This window comes from Dendrobates tinctorius, unplaced genomic scaffold (assembly GCF_039654945.1).
Source record: "Dendrobates tinctorius isolate UK_male_01 unplaced genomic scaffold, ASM3965494v1 ptg000199l, whole genome shotgun sequence".
In the NCBI taxonomy this organism is placed as follows: domain Eukaryota; kingdom Metazoa; phylum Chordata; class Amphibia; order Anura; family Dendrobatidae; genus Dendrobates; species Dendrobates tinctorius.
In genome coordinates, this window is record NW_027361866.1 from 10178352 (window position 1) to 10193800 (window position 15449).

At 45.3% G+C, this 15449-nt stretch overlaps 1 protein-coding gene across 1 annotated transcript in view; it reads left to right on the forward strand.

The window, feature by feature from the left end:
* LOC141056741 (putative methyltransferase DDB_G0268948) overlaps positions 1–15449 on the forward strand; it is a 65030-nt gene that overhangs the window by 13296 nt on the left and 36285 nt on the right. Inside the window, exons 2-4 of the mRNA XM_073553192.1 lie at positions 7376–7539; positions 7634–7847; positions 14280–14380. Of these exons, the coding sequence (XP_073409293.1) occupies positions 7376–7539; positions 7634–7847; positions 14280–14380 (479 nt within the window). The remainder of the gene's footprint in view (positions 1–7375; positions 7540–7633; positions 7848–14279; positions 14381–15449) is intronic.

Consider the following 15449-nt stretch of genomic DNA (forward strand, 5'->3'; position numbering starts at 1 on the left):
CCCTTTCTAACCTTTGTGCAATCACGTGCAATCCATACTGGGCCTGACACCGTCTGAGCCTGCCTCCTGAGACATATATTTTGAATGTGTACGCTATCCATACATGTTATCCAGGGATACGGTACCCTTTCTAACCTTTGTACAATCACGTGCAATCCATACTGGGCCTGACACCGTCTGAGCCTGCCTCCTGAGACATATATTTTGAATGTGTACGCTATCCATACATGTTATCCGGGGATACGGTACCCTTTCTAACCTTTGTGCAATCACGTGCAATCCATACTGGGCCTAACACCGTCTGAGCCTGCCTCCTGATACATATATTTTGAATGTGTACGCTATCCATACATGTTATCCGGGGATACGGTACCCTTTCTAACCTTTGTGCAATCACGTGCAATCCATACTGGGCCTAACACCGTCTGAGCCTGCCTCCTGAGACATATATTTTGAATGTGTACGCTATCCATACATGTTATCCGGGGATACGGTACCCTTTCTAACCTTTGTGCAATCACGTGCAATCCATACTGTGCCTGACACCGTCTGAGCCTGCCTCCTGAGACATATATTTTGAATGTGTACGCTATCCATACATGTTATCCAGGGATACGGTACCCTTTCTAACCTTTGTGCAATCACGTGCAATCCATACTGGGCCTGACACCGTCTGAGCCTGCCTCCTGAGACATATATTTTGAATGTGTACGCTATCCATACATGTTATCCGGGGATACGGTACCCTTTCTAACCTTTGTGCAATCACGTGCAATCCATACTGTGCCTGACACCGTCTGAGCCTGCCTCCTGAGACATATATTTTGAATGTGTACGCTATCCATACATGTTATCCAGGGATACGGTACCCTTTCTAACCTTTGTGCAATCACGTGCAATCCATACTGGGCCTGACACCGTCTGAGCCTGCCTCCTGAGACATATATTTTGAATGTGTACGCTATCCATACATGTTATCCAGGGATACGGTACCCTTTCTAACCTTTGTGCAATCACGTGCAATCCATACTGGGCCTGACACCGTCTGAGCCTGCCTCCTGAGACATATATTTTGAATGTGTACGCTATCCATACATGTTATCCGGGGATACGGTACCCTTTCTAACCTTTGTGCAATCACGTGCAATCCATACTGGGCCTAACACCGTCTGAGCCTGCCTCCTGATACATATATTTTGAATGTGTACGCTATCCATACATGTTATCCGGGGATACGGTACCCTTTCTAACCTTTGTGCAATCACGTGCAATCCATACTGGGCCTAACACCGTCTGAGCCTGCCTCCTGAGACATATATTTTGAATGTGTACGCTATCCATACATGTTATCCGGGGATACGGTACCCTTTCTAACCTTTGTGCAATCACGTGCAATCCATACTGTGCCTGACACCGTCTGAGCCTGCCTCCTGAGACATATATTTTGAATGTGTACGCTATCCATACATGTTATCCAGGGATACGGTACCCTTTCTAACCTTTGTGCAATCACGTGCAATCCATACTGGGCCTGACACCGTCTGAGCCTGCCTCCTGAGACATATATTTTGAATGTGTACGCTATCCATACATGTTATCCAGGGATACGGTACCCTTTCTAACCTTTGTGCAATCACGTGCAATCCATACTGGGCCTAACACCGTCTGAGCCTGCCTCCTGAGACATATATTTTGAATGTGTACGCTATCCATACATGTTATCCGGGGATACGGTACCCTTTCTAACCTTTGTGCAATCACGTGCAATCCATACTGGGCCTAACACCGTCTGAGCCTGCCTCCTGATACATATATTTTGAATGTGTACGCTATCCATACATGTTATCCGGGGATACGGTACCCTTTCTAACCTTTGTGCAATCACGTGCAATCCATACTGGGCCTAGCACCGTCTGAGCCTGCCTCCTGAGACATATATTTTGAATGTGTACGCTATCCATACATGTTATCCGGGGATACGGTACCCTTTCTAACCTTTGTGCAATCACGTGCAATCCATACTGTGCCTGACACCGTCTGAGCCTGCCTCCTGAGACATATATTTTGAATGTGTACGCTATCCATACATGTTATCCAGGGATACGGTACCCTTTCTAACCTTTGTGCAATCACGTGCAATCCATACTGGGCCTGACACCGTCTGAGCCTGCCTCCTGAGACATATATTTTGAATGTGTACGCTATCCATACATGTTATCCAGGGATACGGTACCCTTTCTAACTTTTGTGCAATCACGTGCAATCCATACTGGTCCTAACACCGTCTGAGCCTGCCTCCTGAGACATATATTTTGAATGTGTACGCTATCCATACATGTTATCCGGGGATACGGTACCCTTTCTAACCTTTGTGCAATCACGTTGAATCCATACTGGGCCTAACACCGTCTGAGCCTGCCTCCTGATACATATATTTTGAATGTGTATGCTATCCATACATGTTATCCGGGGATACGGTACCCTTTCTAACCTTTGTGCAATCACGTGCAATCCATACTGGGCCTAACACCGTCTGAGCCTGCCTCCTGAGACATATATTTTGAATGTGTACGCTATCCATACATGTTATCCGGGGATACGGTACCCTTTCTAACCTTTGTGCAATCACGTGCAATCCATACTGTGCCTGACACCGTCTGAGCCTGCCTCCTGAGACATATATTTTGAATGTGTACGCTATCCATACATGTTATCTGGGGATACGGTACCCTTTCTAACCTTTGTGCAATCATGTGCAATCCATACTGGGCCTAACACCGTCTGAGCCTGCCTCCTGAGACATATATTTTGAATGTGTACGCTATCCATACATGTTATCCGGGGATACGGTACCCTTTCTAACCTTTGTGCCATCACGTGCAATCCATACTGGGCCTAACACCGTCTGAGCCTGCCTCCTGAGACATATATTTTGAATGTGTACGCTATCCATACATGTTATCTGGGGATACGGTACCCTTTCTAACCTTTGTGCAATCACGTGCAATCCATACTGGGCCTAACATCGTCTGAGCCTGCCTCCTGAGACATATATTTTGAATGTGTACGCTATCCATACATGTTATCTGGGGATACGGTACCCTTTCTAACCTTTGTGCAATCACGTGCAATCCATACTGGGCCTAACACCGTCTGAGCCTGCCTCCTGAGACATATATTTTGAATGTGTACGCTATCCATACATGTTATCCAGGGATACGGTACCCTTTCTAACCTTTGTGCAATCATGTGCAATCCATACTGGGCCTAACACCGTCTGAGCCTGCCTCCTGAGACATATATTTTGAATGTGTACGCTATCCATACATGTTATCTGGGGATACGGTGCCCTTTCTAACCTTTGTGTAATCACGTGCAATCCACACTGGGCCTAACACCGTCTGAGAATAATAGATGGGGCCCACCATACACTGGAACATTCCAAAGGTGGACATCAGACACTGGAGCAGCATTTACAGGGCCCATTATACACTAGAGCATTAGAAATGGGGCCCATTATGTTTGGAGCATTATTTGTGCCCATAAGACAGTAGAGCTTCATCCATGGGGACCAACATATACTGTAGCATTTTGTGGAGCTCATCATATACTGTTTCAAACATTATATGGGACCAATGATTCTGTATGGAGAAATAGATGGACCTCGTCATGAGATGTAAAAAGTGAGGTATTTTTCATTGTACTATACCGCTATTTCTCTGCCGTATCGGAGCATGATGAGTTGTGGTATGTGTTAAAGGGGCGCTCTTTCGCCCAGGGCACATGAAAACCTGGAGCCAGCCCTCCCCCCCCACAGTCTGTAGCCAAATAACCCCCATTTTTCAGTGCGTAACTTGTATTATGAAGTTAAATAAGGTTGACAAGCTTAAGTAAGAAGAATTGATGCTTTTGGCATTCAAATGGGCACTGTTGGTGTGTTTCCTGTCCTCCTCTCACTGCCGACTTTTATTCCCCATTGACTTACATTGGGTTTCGTGTTTCGGGACGACCCCGACTTTTCCCTATAATCGGACGATCTTGCTCGACCCGACTTTTGGAAAAGTCGGGTTTCACGAAACGAAACGCGACCCTAAAAAAACAAAAGTCGCTCAACTCTATCTATCTACAGGTACAGTATATCTATTATATATCTCTATTTAATATATTTCTCTACAGGATTCACTGCTGTCTAAAAACGCAAGTAAAAACTCTAGAAAAAATGCAGACATGTGATTTTCTAGCTTTTTTAACTGACTTCAGTGAAGTCAACGGGAGAAAAATGCAGCAAAAACGCTGAAAGAATTGGCATGCTGCAGATTTGAATCTGCACCAAATCTGCAAGTCACAAATAAGCAACATGTGCATGACACTTCAGGATTCTCATTCGATCCCTATAGGTTTTCTGACAAATACACTCATCCTCCCCACACCATACAGCATGAAATGACCACAATTTGAACCTGCTCTTTCAAGTTGCATGTATACAAACTTATGATCAAGCTAATTTCTTTGGTTTTGCTATTGTTTCTTGAACTTTATACAAAAAGGGGCATTGTCCCCCTTCTGAGCTCGTCATTTCATCTACTGTATATAGCATCCCATGGAAGGATGTCTGAATAGTTGGGTCCCTGTCCTGCTCTGCTCTTCACATTGAGGTCAGCTGAAACATGGTCAGGTTTTAATACAAGAGACAGGATAGGACCATCCAGGGCCGGACTGGGACTAAAATTCAGCCCTGGCATTTGAAGTTACACAGGCCCACTAGTCACATGGTGACTATATAATATGTTTGTACACTTGTAGGTTACAAGAAGTGAGAGGAGATTAACACGACTATATAACATGTAGTCAGAGCTGCGCCCAGTATTTCAGCTCAGTCCTATTTATTGCTTTTAGGTACAGTACTCCTCCCAAATCTCTGTCCCCTTTTGTATGCACGGTGACAGAATTCCTGGCAGAACTGCTATCCATTGGGCAACCAGACCCCCTGGTCATAGCTGCCCCTATCATACCTCCTAACTTTTGAGGAAGGGAAAGAGGGACAAAGACTGCGGCGCGCGCAGCTGCTAATTTTAGGCCACGCCCGGCCACACCCATTCCACAACTAGTCACACCCATGTCCACGCCTAATTGCACCCATTTAGCACTGCTGATCACACTGACTTGTACTGAGGGCACAGTGGCTGGCATTATGGGCACACTGACTGGCACTAAGGAAGAGAGAAAACAGAGAGAGAGAGAAAAAAGAAAGAGGGGAAAGAAAGAAAGAACAGAGAAAGAACAGAGAGAGAAAGAAAGAGGGGAAAGAAAGAAAGAACAGAGAGAGACAGAGAAAGAATAGAGAGAGAAAGAAAGAAGTAAAGAAAGAAAGAACAGAGAGAAAGAAAGAGAGGAAAGAAAAAGAAAGAAAGAGGGGAAAGAAAGAACAGAGAGAGAGAGAAAGAAAAAAGAAAGATTAGAGAGAGAAAGAACAGAGACAGAGAAAGAAAATGAGGGAAAGACAGAACAGAGAATGAGAAAGAAAGAACAGAGAAAGAAAGAGAGAGAAATAAATAAAGAAAGATTCTATAAAGATACTATAGCAGCCCGGCTCCCATTGTAGTGCCCACTTGAGCCTCCCGATGCAGGACATATCATGATCCGCTCACATGGCCGGCATCCCCGATTCCAAGGCGATCCTGCTGTCTGCGCTGTCGGAGGAGGACACGGTGATGGATCTGAAGCATTCCTGGTTCTGTTACAATCTCCTCAAGAAATTATCTCATTTCCGGTCAGCTTCAAGCACATCACTTCAGGTGGAACATCATGTGTGTGTTTTAAAATGCTCCTCGGGGATCCGCCGTGTACTCCTGTGTCTGTGGGAAAAGCACGCTTTGTATGCTTCGTACACACTTGGCTCCGCTCCGTACATCCCGTACACATATGGCTCCACTCCGTACACACACGGCTCCGCTCCATACACCAAGTACACACGCGGCTCCACTCCGTACACCTCGTACACACGGCTCCGCTTCGTACACCTTGTACACATACGGCTCCTCTCCTTACACCTCGTACACACACGGCTCTGCTCCGTACACCTTGTACACACACGGATCTGCTCCGTACACCTCGTACACACGCGGCTCTGCTCCGTACACCTCGTACACACACAGCTCTGCTCCGTACACCTCGTACACACACGGCTCTGCTCCATACACCTCGTACTCATACGGCTCCGTACACCTCGTACATGCGGCTCCGCTCCATACACCTCGTGCATGCGGCTCCGTTCCGTACACCTCGTACATGCGGCTCCGCTCCATACACCTCGTGCATGCGGCTCCGTTCCGTACACCTCGTACACGCGGCTCTGTTCCGTACACCTCATACATACACGGCTCCTCTCCGTACACCTCGCACACACACGACTCTGCTCCGTACACCTCGTACACACACGGCTCCGCTCTGTACACCTCATACACACACAGCTCCGCTCCGTACACCTCGTACACACACGGCTCCACTCCGCACACCTCGTACACACGCGGCTCCGCTCCGTACACCTCGTACACACACGGCTCCGCTCCGTACACCTCGTACACACACGGCTCTGATCCGTACACCTCGCACACACACGGCTCCGCTCCGTACACCTCGTACACACACGGCTCCGCTCCGTACACCTCATACACACACGGCTCCGCTCAGTACACCCCATACACATACAGCTCTGCTACATCTACCCTGTTAACCCCTCCTGACCCCACACATACTTATCTCATCCAGCACCATGACAACAGCCAACAGCACAGCAGACACCAAGAGGCAAGGCTGAGCGCACAGGACCTGTGATAAGGTCACAGGAGGGGCGGAGTCAGGGGTCACATGATCAGGGGTCTGGACAAAGGCTCCTGGTCATGTGACCCCTGACTCCTCCCCTCTTGTGACCTCATCACAGGTCCTGCGAACATCGAAGGCAAGCGACACTGTGAGTGGCTGCGGGGGGGTGTCTCATGCTACGGCGACGATGGGGTGCGTGGGGGGGCGTGGTAGCTTATCTCCCTGCAGTGCGGGAGGAACTTGGAAACTAGTATCACCGCCATGCCCGCAGAGGGCCGGCGGCAGGAGCAACAGTGGCCGCAGCAGCTGGCAAGCGGCCAGATGATCGGGCGCTGCCGCCCTTGGCCCACATGACAGCGGCCCAGCGGGAAAATGCCCGGTTGGTTATATTGCCAATCCGGGCCTGGGACCATCCCAATTTGGTACACCTTGTGGCGGTGGGATGATTTTTGCCCTTTTTTTTTATCAAAATAGTGGCAACTAAGTACACTATGATATTTACATATACTATTAATATTTGCTTACTTAACTGTATATTCTCTTTTTGTTTTAGACAAACGGGCGGCCCCTTGAAATGGCGCTGGATGTTGGCTGTGGGACCGGACGTTACACTTTGCCTCTAGCTCCTCACTTCAAGCAGGTCCTGGGAGTAGATGTCAGTGAATCCCAAATAAATGTGGCTAAACAAATGACTTTGGCAAATAATGTGTCGTACATGTGAGTACTAAACTGGATTTCCTAATTTTGCTGGTGTAATGAGAGGAATAGATGGTATAAGTGACACTGGTAATCTTTTGTGCTCTGTCTGTAGGGTAGCCCCGGCTGAGAAATTGCCTCTGAAGGACGCTTCTGTGGACCTGGTACATGTCGGACTTGCTGCCCATTGGTTCACACTAGACAAGTTTATCAATGAATCAGTTCGAGTGCTGAAGAGGAGAGGATGCTTGGCTTTCCACGCTTTTGTACCATTCTTTGAGCTTGAATACAAACATTTGTCACATGACCTGAATGTAGTTTTGAAAGAGGTAACTTACTAATGTAGTTTGGATATAATGTAGGTAGCATTTATACTCATCCTTTTGAATAGTTTAGTTCAATTCTGCTGCTTTTGAATGTTGCTTGTCTATATTTTTGCACATTTTTAATACCTAAAAATCTGTAATTTCTATTCTGCATTCTATTCTGGTGCGTGTAACATGGACGGCAGTTGGATATCACAAAGATGGTACGCACGTGCACATCGACGGCACTTGGGTGTCACACGAAGGGTACACAACCTAAACAGGGATGGTACACACGTATGTGGCGCCACTGAGACTCAGTCGCCACAGAGGTACTGCACCTCCTCCTGAGGTGTGGTGCCCCACCATCCAGGTAAGGTGGAGGCTCCTGAAAACACTCCAACACCTGCACCCCACACCACAAAGTAGTGTAGCAAAGCACCTTCGGCAGCTCCCTGGTTGGAGTGTAGCAAAGCACCCATTGGTGGCTCCCTGCTTGGAACATGAAACGTGCTGGGTGGTGGGTGGAGCTTAGTGACATTAAAGAGAGTGGGAAGAGTTTAGGTAGGGGTTGTTGTTGTTCAGTTGGAGAGAGAAGAAGATCCCCAGAGAGAGGGATAGATGGATGGAAGTGCTGCAGCAGATCCCAGTGACCTGGGTCTGCTGGCACAGGAAAGGAAGAGAGAGAGAGCTACATAGACTGAAAGCCTGATTTTCCATAGAAAGAAAGATTAGTAGGGAACGTGAGGAGTAAAAGAGAACAGAGGACGTGGGTTAGAAGAGAACCCTTCCTAGAAGTTCTAAGCGTAAGGCCGGGACCCGGTCCCCGAGGTTGTATGGATACTAATGGTCCTGCAGCAGACACCGGAGGAATAGAAGTAGTGACCGCTTTATTCCCACACAAGACTTGGGGGCACAACAGCAACTGGATAGTGAGCTGGGACTTAGTAGCAAGGAGTCCCCGAAGCAGGCTACAGCTGTCTGCCGTACAAGTAGAGTTCATAAGAACATCGGACAGGAGGAACTCCAGTGTAACTCAGTACTAGGAGTACTTCATTTAAAGGCGCTATAAGAGGAGACGTTCAGAAAGGCACATGTTGGCGGAGTGTTGGAAAGGAGTATTCCATCTGGCCTGGAGGTTGACTGAGTCCCTAACCCGGAGGACATGGCACAAAAGCAGGCAGCTGTTTGTACAACAGACAGTGAGTAAAGCTTTGGAACTACATGTCCTGGTGTCCTCCACTCATTCCTGCTCCACATACCTGGCACCACTACATCCCTGTGCCTACACTGCACCATTCCTGCAACGCTTATCTACACTGCCCTGGGACTACAGCTTCACCTGTGTGGAGCTATAACATCTTTGCTGCGCCATATCATCAGTCCCAGAGGATCTGCAAGCAGCGTCGGCCTAACACCCCCCTTGCCGAACACCACAGGTGGCGTCACGAACCATTCAACCTTATTCCACCATTCAATACCCCCCTTTACACATGGGCGCCCAGGGCCACAGACCGGGTCACCACTGCTGTGACAATCCCCTCTGAGAGACCGGCCCGGTACCGAGTACCCCACAGCCCTGGGAGGGCGACCCACGTACACATGGACAGCAAACAGAAAACGACACGGATAGTAAAAACAAACCTTCTCATGTGTATGTTTTTTTAAGCGGACTTGTGAAGGAGATCTTATACTGAGGTTTCCTAAGCCCACCAGAAGAAATCATCTTTAACAACCCCTTATTAGTGCGTACAGGGGAGGTGGAAAAAATGTGAATTCCAAGTGAGTGCTGAGTATGGAATAACAGAGTCAGTCCACAAAGTTAATATGAATTAAGAAAAAAAATCACTTCCATGAGACTATTTATAAGACTTTAACCCCTTACCTACAATTGACGTAATATTCCGTCCATGTGACCATGGACCTAATTACCATGGACGGAATATTACGTCATCGCGATCAGCGGCGCCCACATGGTGAGCGCCGCTGATCGCGGCCGAGTGTCAGCTAATTATCATAGCTGACACCCGGCACAATGTGTCAGGGGCGGTCACGGACCGCCCCCGACACGTTAACCCCTTGCAAACCGCGATCAAACGCGATCGCGGTGTACCGGGGGTTAAAGGGAAGCATCGGCAGGGAGGGGGCTCCCTCCGTGCTTCCCTGAGCCCCCCACGGCAGCGCAATGTGCAGCGCTGCTGCGGGGGCTCCTTTCCTCCAGGCCCCCGAATCCAAGATGGCGACGGGGGCCTGAGGAAGCTGGCTTCCTCAGTGCCTGCAAAGCGCAGGCATGAGGAAGCCTTCAGCAGTGCCTGTGTCAGATCGCTGATCTGTCACAGTGATCTGTGATGTGACAGATCAGCGATCTGTCACAGGACAGTGATGTCCCACCTGGGACAAGGTAATAAAGTAAAAAAAAAAAAAAAAAGTGTTAAAAATAATTTAAAAAAAATCGCTAAATAAATTAGTAAAAAAAAAAAAAAAATATTCCCCAATAAATCCATTTTTTCAAAATAAAAAAAAACAAAAACAATAAAAGTACACATATTTGGTATCGCCACGTCCGTAATGACCTGCCCTATAAAACTGTCCCATTAGTTAACCCCTTTAGCGAACCCCTTAAAAAATAAAAATAAAAAACGAAGCAAAAAATAATGATTTATTATCATACCACCGAACAAAAAGTGCAATAACGCGCGATCAAAAAGGCAGATATAAATATGCATGATACCGCTGAAAACGTCATCTTGTCCCGCAAAAAACGAGCCACCACACAGCATCATCAGTGAAAAAATAAAAAAGTTATAGCTCGCAGAATAAAGCGATACAAAAATAATTATTTTTTATATAAAATAGTTTTCATTGCAAAAAACCGACAAAACATAAAAAAACGACCTAAATGAGGTATCGCTGTAACCGTACTGACCCGAAGAATAAAAACGCGTTATCAATTTTACCACACGTGGAACGGTGTAAACGCACCCCCCCAAAAGAAATTCATGAAACACTGGTTTTTGTTCATTCTGCGCCCCAAAAATCGGAATAAAAAGCGATCAAAAAATGTCACGTGCCCGAAAATGGTACCAATAAAAACGTCAACTCGTCCCGCAAAAAATAAGACCTCACATGACTCGGTGGGTCAAAATACGGAAAAATTATAGCTCTCAATATGTGGTGATGCAAAAACTATTTTTACAATAAAAAGCGTCTTTTAGCGTGCGACAGCCGCCAAACATAAAAACCGCCATAAATCGTAAATCAAACCCCCCATTATCACCCCCTTAGTTAGGGAAAAATAATAAAACTAAAAGAAAATGTATTTATTTCCATTTTCCCGCTAGGGTTAGGGTTAGGGCTAGGGTTAGGGCTAGGGTTAGGGCTAGGGCTAGGGTTAGGGTTAGGGCTAGGGTTAGGGCTAGGGCTCAGATTAGGGTTAGGGGTGTGTTGAGGTTAGGGTTGGAGTTATAATTGGGGGTTTCCACTGTTTGGGCACATCAGGTGCTCTCCAAAGGCAACATGGCGTCTGATCTCAATTCCAGCCAATTCTGCGTTGAAAAAGTCAAATGGTGCTCCTTCCCTTCCAAGCTCTGCCATGTGCCCAAACAGTGTTTTACCCCCACATGTAGGGTATCAGCCTACTCAGGACAAATTACAAAACAACTTTTGGGGTCCAATTTCTCCTGTTACCCTTAGGAAAATAAAAAATTGGGGGCAAAAATATAATTTTGCGGAAAAAAATGTTTTTTTTATTTTCACGCCCAGGCGTTATAAACTTCTGTGAAGCACTTGGGGGTTCAAAGTGCACACATCTAGATAAGCTCCGTGGGGGGTCTAGTTTCCAAAATGGGGTCACTTGTGGGGAGTTTCAATAGTTTAGGTACATCAGGGGCTCTCCAAACGCACATGACACCAGCATACCAATCCATCAAAGTCTGCATTCCAAAACGTCACTACTTCCCTTCCGAGCCCCGACGTGTGGCCATAAAGTAGTTTTCTCCCACATATGAGGTATCAGTGTACTCAGGACAAATTGGACAACAACTTTTGGGGTCCAATTTCTCCTGTTACCCTTGGGAAAATAAAAAAAATGGGGACTAAAAGATGATGTTTGTTGAAAAAATATGATATTTTTATTTTCACGCCCGGTCGTTATAAACTTCTGTGAAGCACTGGGGGGTTCAAAGTGCTCACCACACATCTAGATAAGTTCATTAGGGGGTCTAGTTTCCAAAATGGGGTCACTTGTGGGGGGTTTCCACTGTTTAGGTACATCAGGGGCTCTCCAAACGCACATGACACCCGCAGACCAATCCATCAAAGTCTGCATTCCAAAACGTCACTACTTCCCTTCCGAGCCCCGACGTGTGCCCATACAGTAGTTTTCTCCCACATATGAGGTATCAGCGTACTCAGGACAAATTGGACAACAGCTTTTGGGGTCCAATTTCTCCTGTTACCCTTGGGAAAATAAAAAAATGGGGACTAAAAGATCATGTTTGTGGAAAAAATATGATTTTTTTATTTTCACGCCCGGACGTTATAAACTTCAGTGAAGCACTGGGGGGTTCAAAGTGCTCACCACACATCTAGATAAGTTCCTTGGGGGGTCTAGTTTCCAAAATGGTGTCATTTGTGGGGGGTTTCTACTGTTTTGGTACATCAGGGGCTTTCCTAACGCGACATGGTGTCCGATCTCAATTCCAGCCAAAAACGTCAAATGGCGCTGCTTCCCTTCCGACCTCTGCCATGCGCCCAAATAGTGGTTTACACCCACATGTGGGGTATCAGCGTACTCAGGATAAATTGCACAATATCTTTTAGGGTCCTGTTACTTTTGGAAAAATAAGAATTGAGGGTGAAAAGATCATTTTTGTGGAAAAAATATGATTTTTTAATTGTACTGCTGTACGTTATAAACTTCTGTGAAGCCCTTGGGGGTTCAAAGTTCTCACCACACATCTAGATAAGTTCCTTGGGGGGTCTAGATTCCAAAATGGTGTCATTTGTGGGGGGTTTCCACTGTTTTGGTACATCAGGGGTTTTCCAATCGCGACATGGTGTCCGATCTCAATTCTAGCCAAAAACGTCAAATGGCGCTGCTTCCCTTCCGAGCTCTGCTATGCGCCCAAATAGTCATTTACACCCACATATGGGGTATCAGCGTACTCAGGACAAATTGCACAATAACTTTTAGGGTCCTGTTACCCTTGGAAAAATAAAAATTGGGGGTGAAAAGATCATTTTTGTGGAAAAAATATGATTTTTTAATTGTACCGCTGTACGTTATAAACTTCTGTGAAGCCCTTGTGGGTTCAAAGTTCTCACCACATATCTAGATAAGTTCCTTGGGGGGTCTAGTTTCCAAAATGGGGTCACTTGGGGGGTTTCCACTGTTTAGGTACATCAGGGGCTCTCCAAACGCGACATGGTGTCCGATCTGAATTCCAGCCAATTTTGCATTGAAAAAGTCAAACAGCGCTCCTTCCCTACTGAGGTCTGCCATGCGCCGAAACAGTGGTTACCCCCCACATATCAGGTATCAGCGTACTCAGGACAAATTGCACAATAACTTTTGCAGTCCAATTTCTCCTGTTACCCTTGGTAAAATAAAGAAAATTGAACCTGAAGTATTTTTTTTGTGAAAAAAAGTTAAATGTTCATTTTTTTTTTAATATTCAAAAAATTCCTGTGACGCACCTAAAGGGTTAATAAACTTCTTGAATGTGGTTTTAAGCACCTTAAGGGGTGCAGTTTTTAGAATGGTGTCACTTTTGGGTATTTTCTATCATATAGACCCCTCAAAGTGGCTTCAAATGTGAAGTGGTCCCTAAAAATAAAATGGTGTTGCAAAAATGAGAAATCGCTGGTCAATTTTTAACCCTTATAACTTCCTAACAAAAAAAAATTTTGGTTCCAAAATTGTGCTGATGTAAAGTAAACATGTGGGAAATGTTATGTATTACGTTTTTTGTGTGCCGTATCGCTGTGATTTAAGGGCATAAAAATTCAAAGTTGGAAAATTGCGAAATTTTCAAAATTTTCGCCAAATTTCCATTTTTTTCACAAATAAACGCAAGTTATTTGAATGCAATTTTACCACTACCATGAAGTACAATATGTCACGAGAAAACAATGTCAGATTCACTGGGATCCATGAAAGCGTTCCAGAGTTATGACCTCATAAAGGTATAGTGGTCAGAATTGTAAAAATTGGCCCGGGAGTTAACGTGCAAACCACCCTTGGTAGTGAAGGGGTTAAAGAGAATCTGTCACCATGCATGCAGTAACCAGAAAAACAGTCAGGAAAAAGCCAAATCTTTAGCAGGAAAGACAGAAGGGAAGCACCCGTGAAAAAATGATAATCTCAGAAACCTATTGCTTAGTGAGGATGTGGAACCCAAACCATGTTAACGAATATAGCTAATAATCACTTTTTTATGAAAACTTTTTTTGCAGGCATGGGCTACTTTGTTCGACTATGTTGATAGTACAACAGATGAAATGATTTGTCAGTACCAAAATATCTATGAGATGATTCCACTAAAAGACAAGAAACAGTAAGTTTTTACATATGCGATATTTACTTCTTTATTCATGCACACAGGTTGAAATAAACAAATTTTTCCAGGTCTCCCAAAACATTGATTCTGCTAGAATTAGCAAGAGATTTTTTTTTACAGTTCAATTACTTTTTTTTTATTTAAATTGTTTCAAATCACATTGATTATTTGACATGCATAATATGTATTTATTTTACTGCAAATTATTTAAAAAAAAATTTTTTTTTAGACAAACTGGTTTATTCACCTGGCAGGGGTTATTTTTAATGAGACTATATAAAAGAAAATCTTTTGTTTTGAGAACGGTATCTATTTTGCAGGCAGGATATTTTAGAGCAGGAGGAGCTGATCATCTTGATAATATACAATTTTGTTGGGAAACATTCAATATAACTAGCACTTTACAAATTTAAATCCCTATTGCGTGTATGTGTAAGGGGTGCACGAGGGCCCATTTATGCCCCACTCTCCTTGCTCACGTTCCTATGTCCCTGTAAAGCTGGTATATCGCATATGTCTTATAATGTTGTTGTATTGTGTAATGCAATGTACATATGTTTATGTGTTGAGGAGTTATAGGGAAAGTGTAGGACTTAGACCAGTAGGGGAGCACAATAGAATAGGATAGGGATTAGCTTGACCAATAGGATTTGCCTGGCTAGGAGGGGCCAACTAAGACTAGTTGGGGAACTTCATGGGTTCAGTCAGTGAGAGCTGGGAGCCAGGACAGGACAGTCATGTCTAGAAACATTCAAGTAAAGGACCCCAGCCGTGCAGGGCCTAGGAGCTGACAGTCACACAGGTGTAGAGGAATATCAGGACAGCATAAGAATGGTAGCAGCTAACGTAATGGGAACAACCCTAAATGCCGGAGGTCTATGACCTGGTAAGGATTGGAAGAGCCATCCATTGACTTCACCTTCGGAGTGGGAAGCGGGCAGGGAACTTCTGAAGTGGATTAGTCTGACCAGTCAGGAAGCTGCGGTACTGGAAGAGACAGTACGGAACCATGATATTCATGGAGGAGAGAAGGTCAGTACAGGGAACGGAATGGTTATATTCTGCG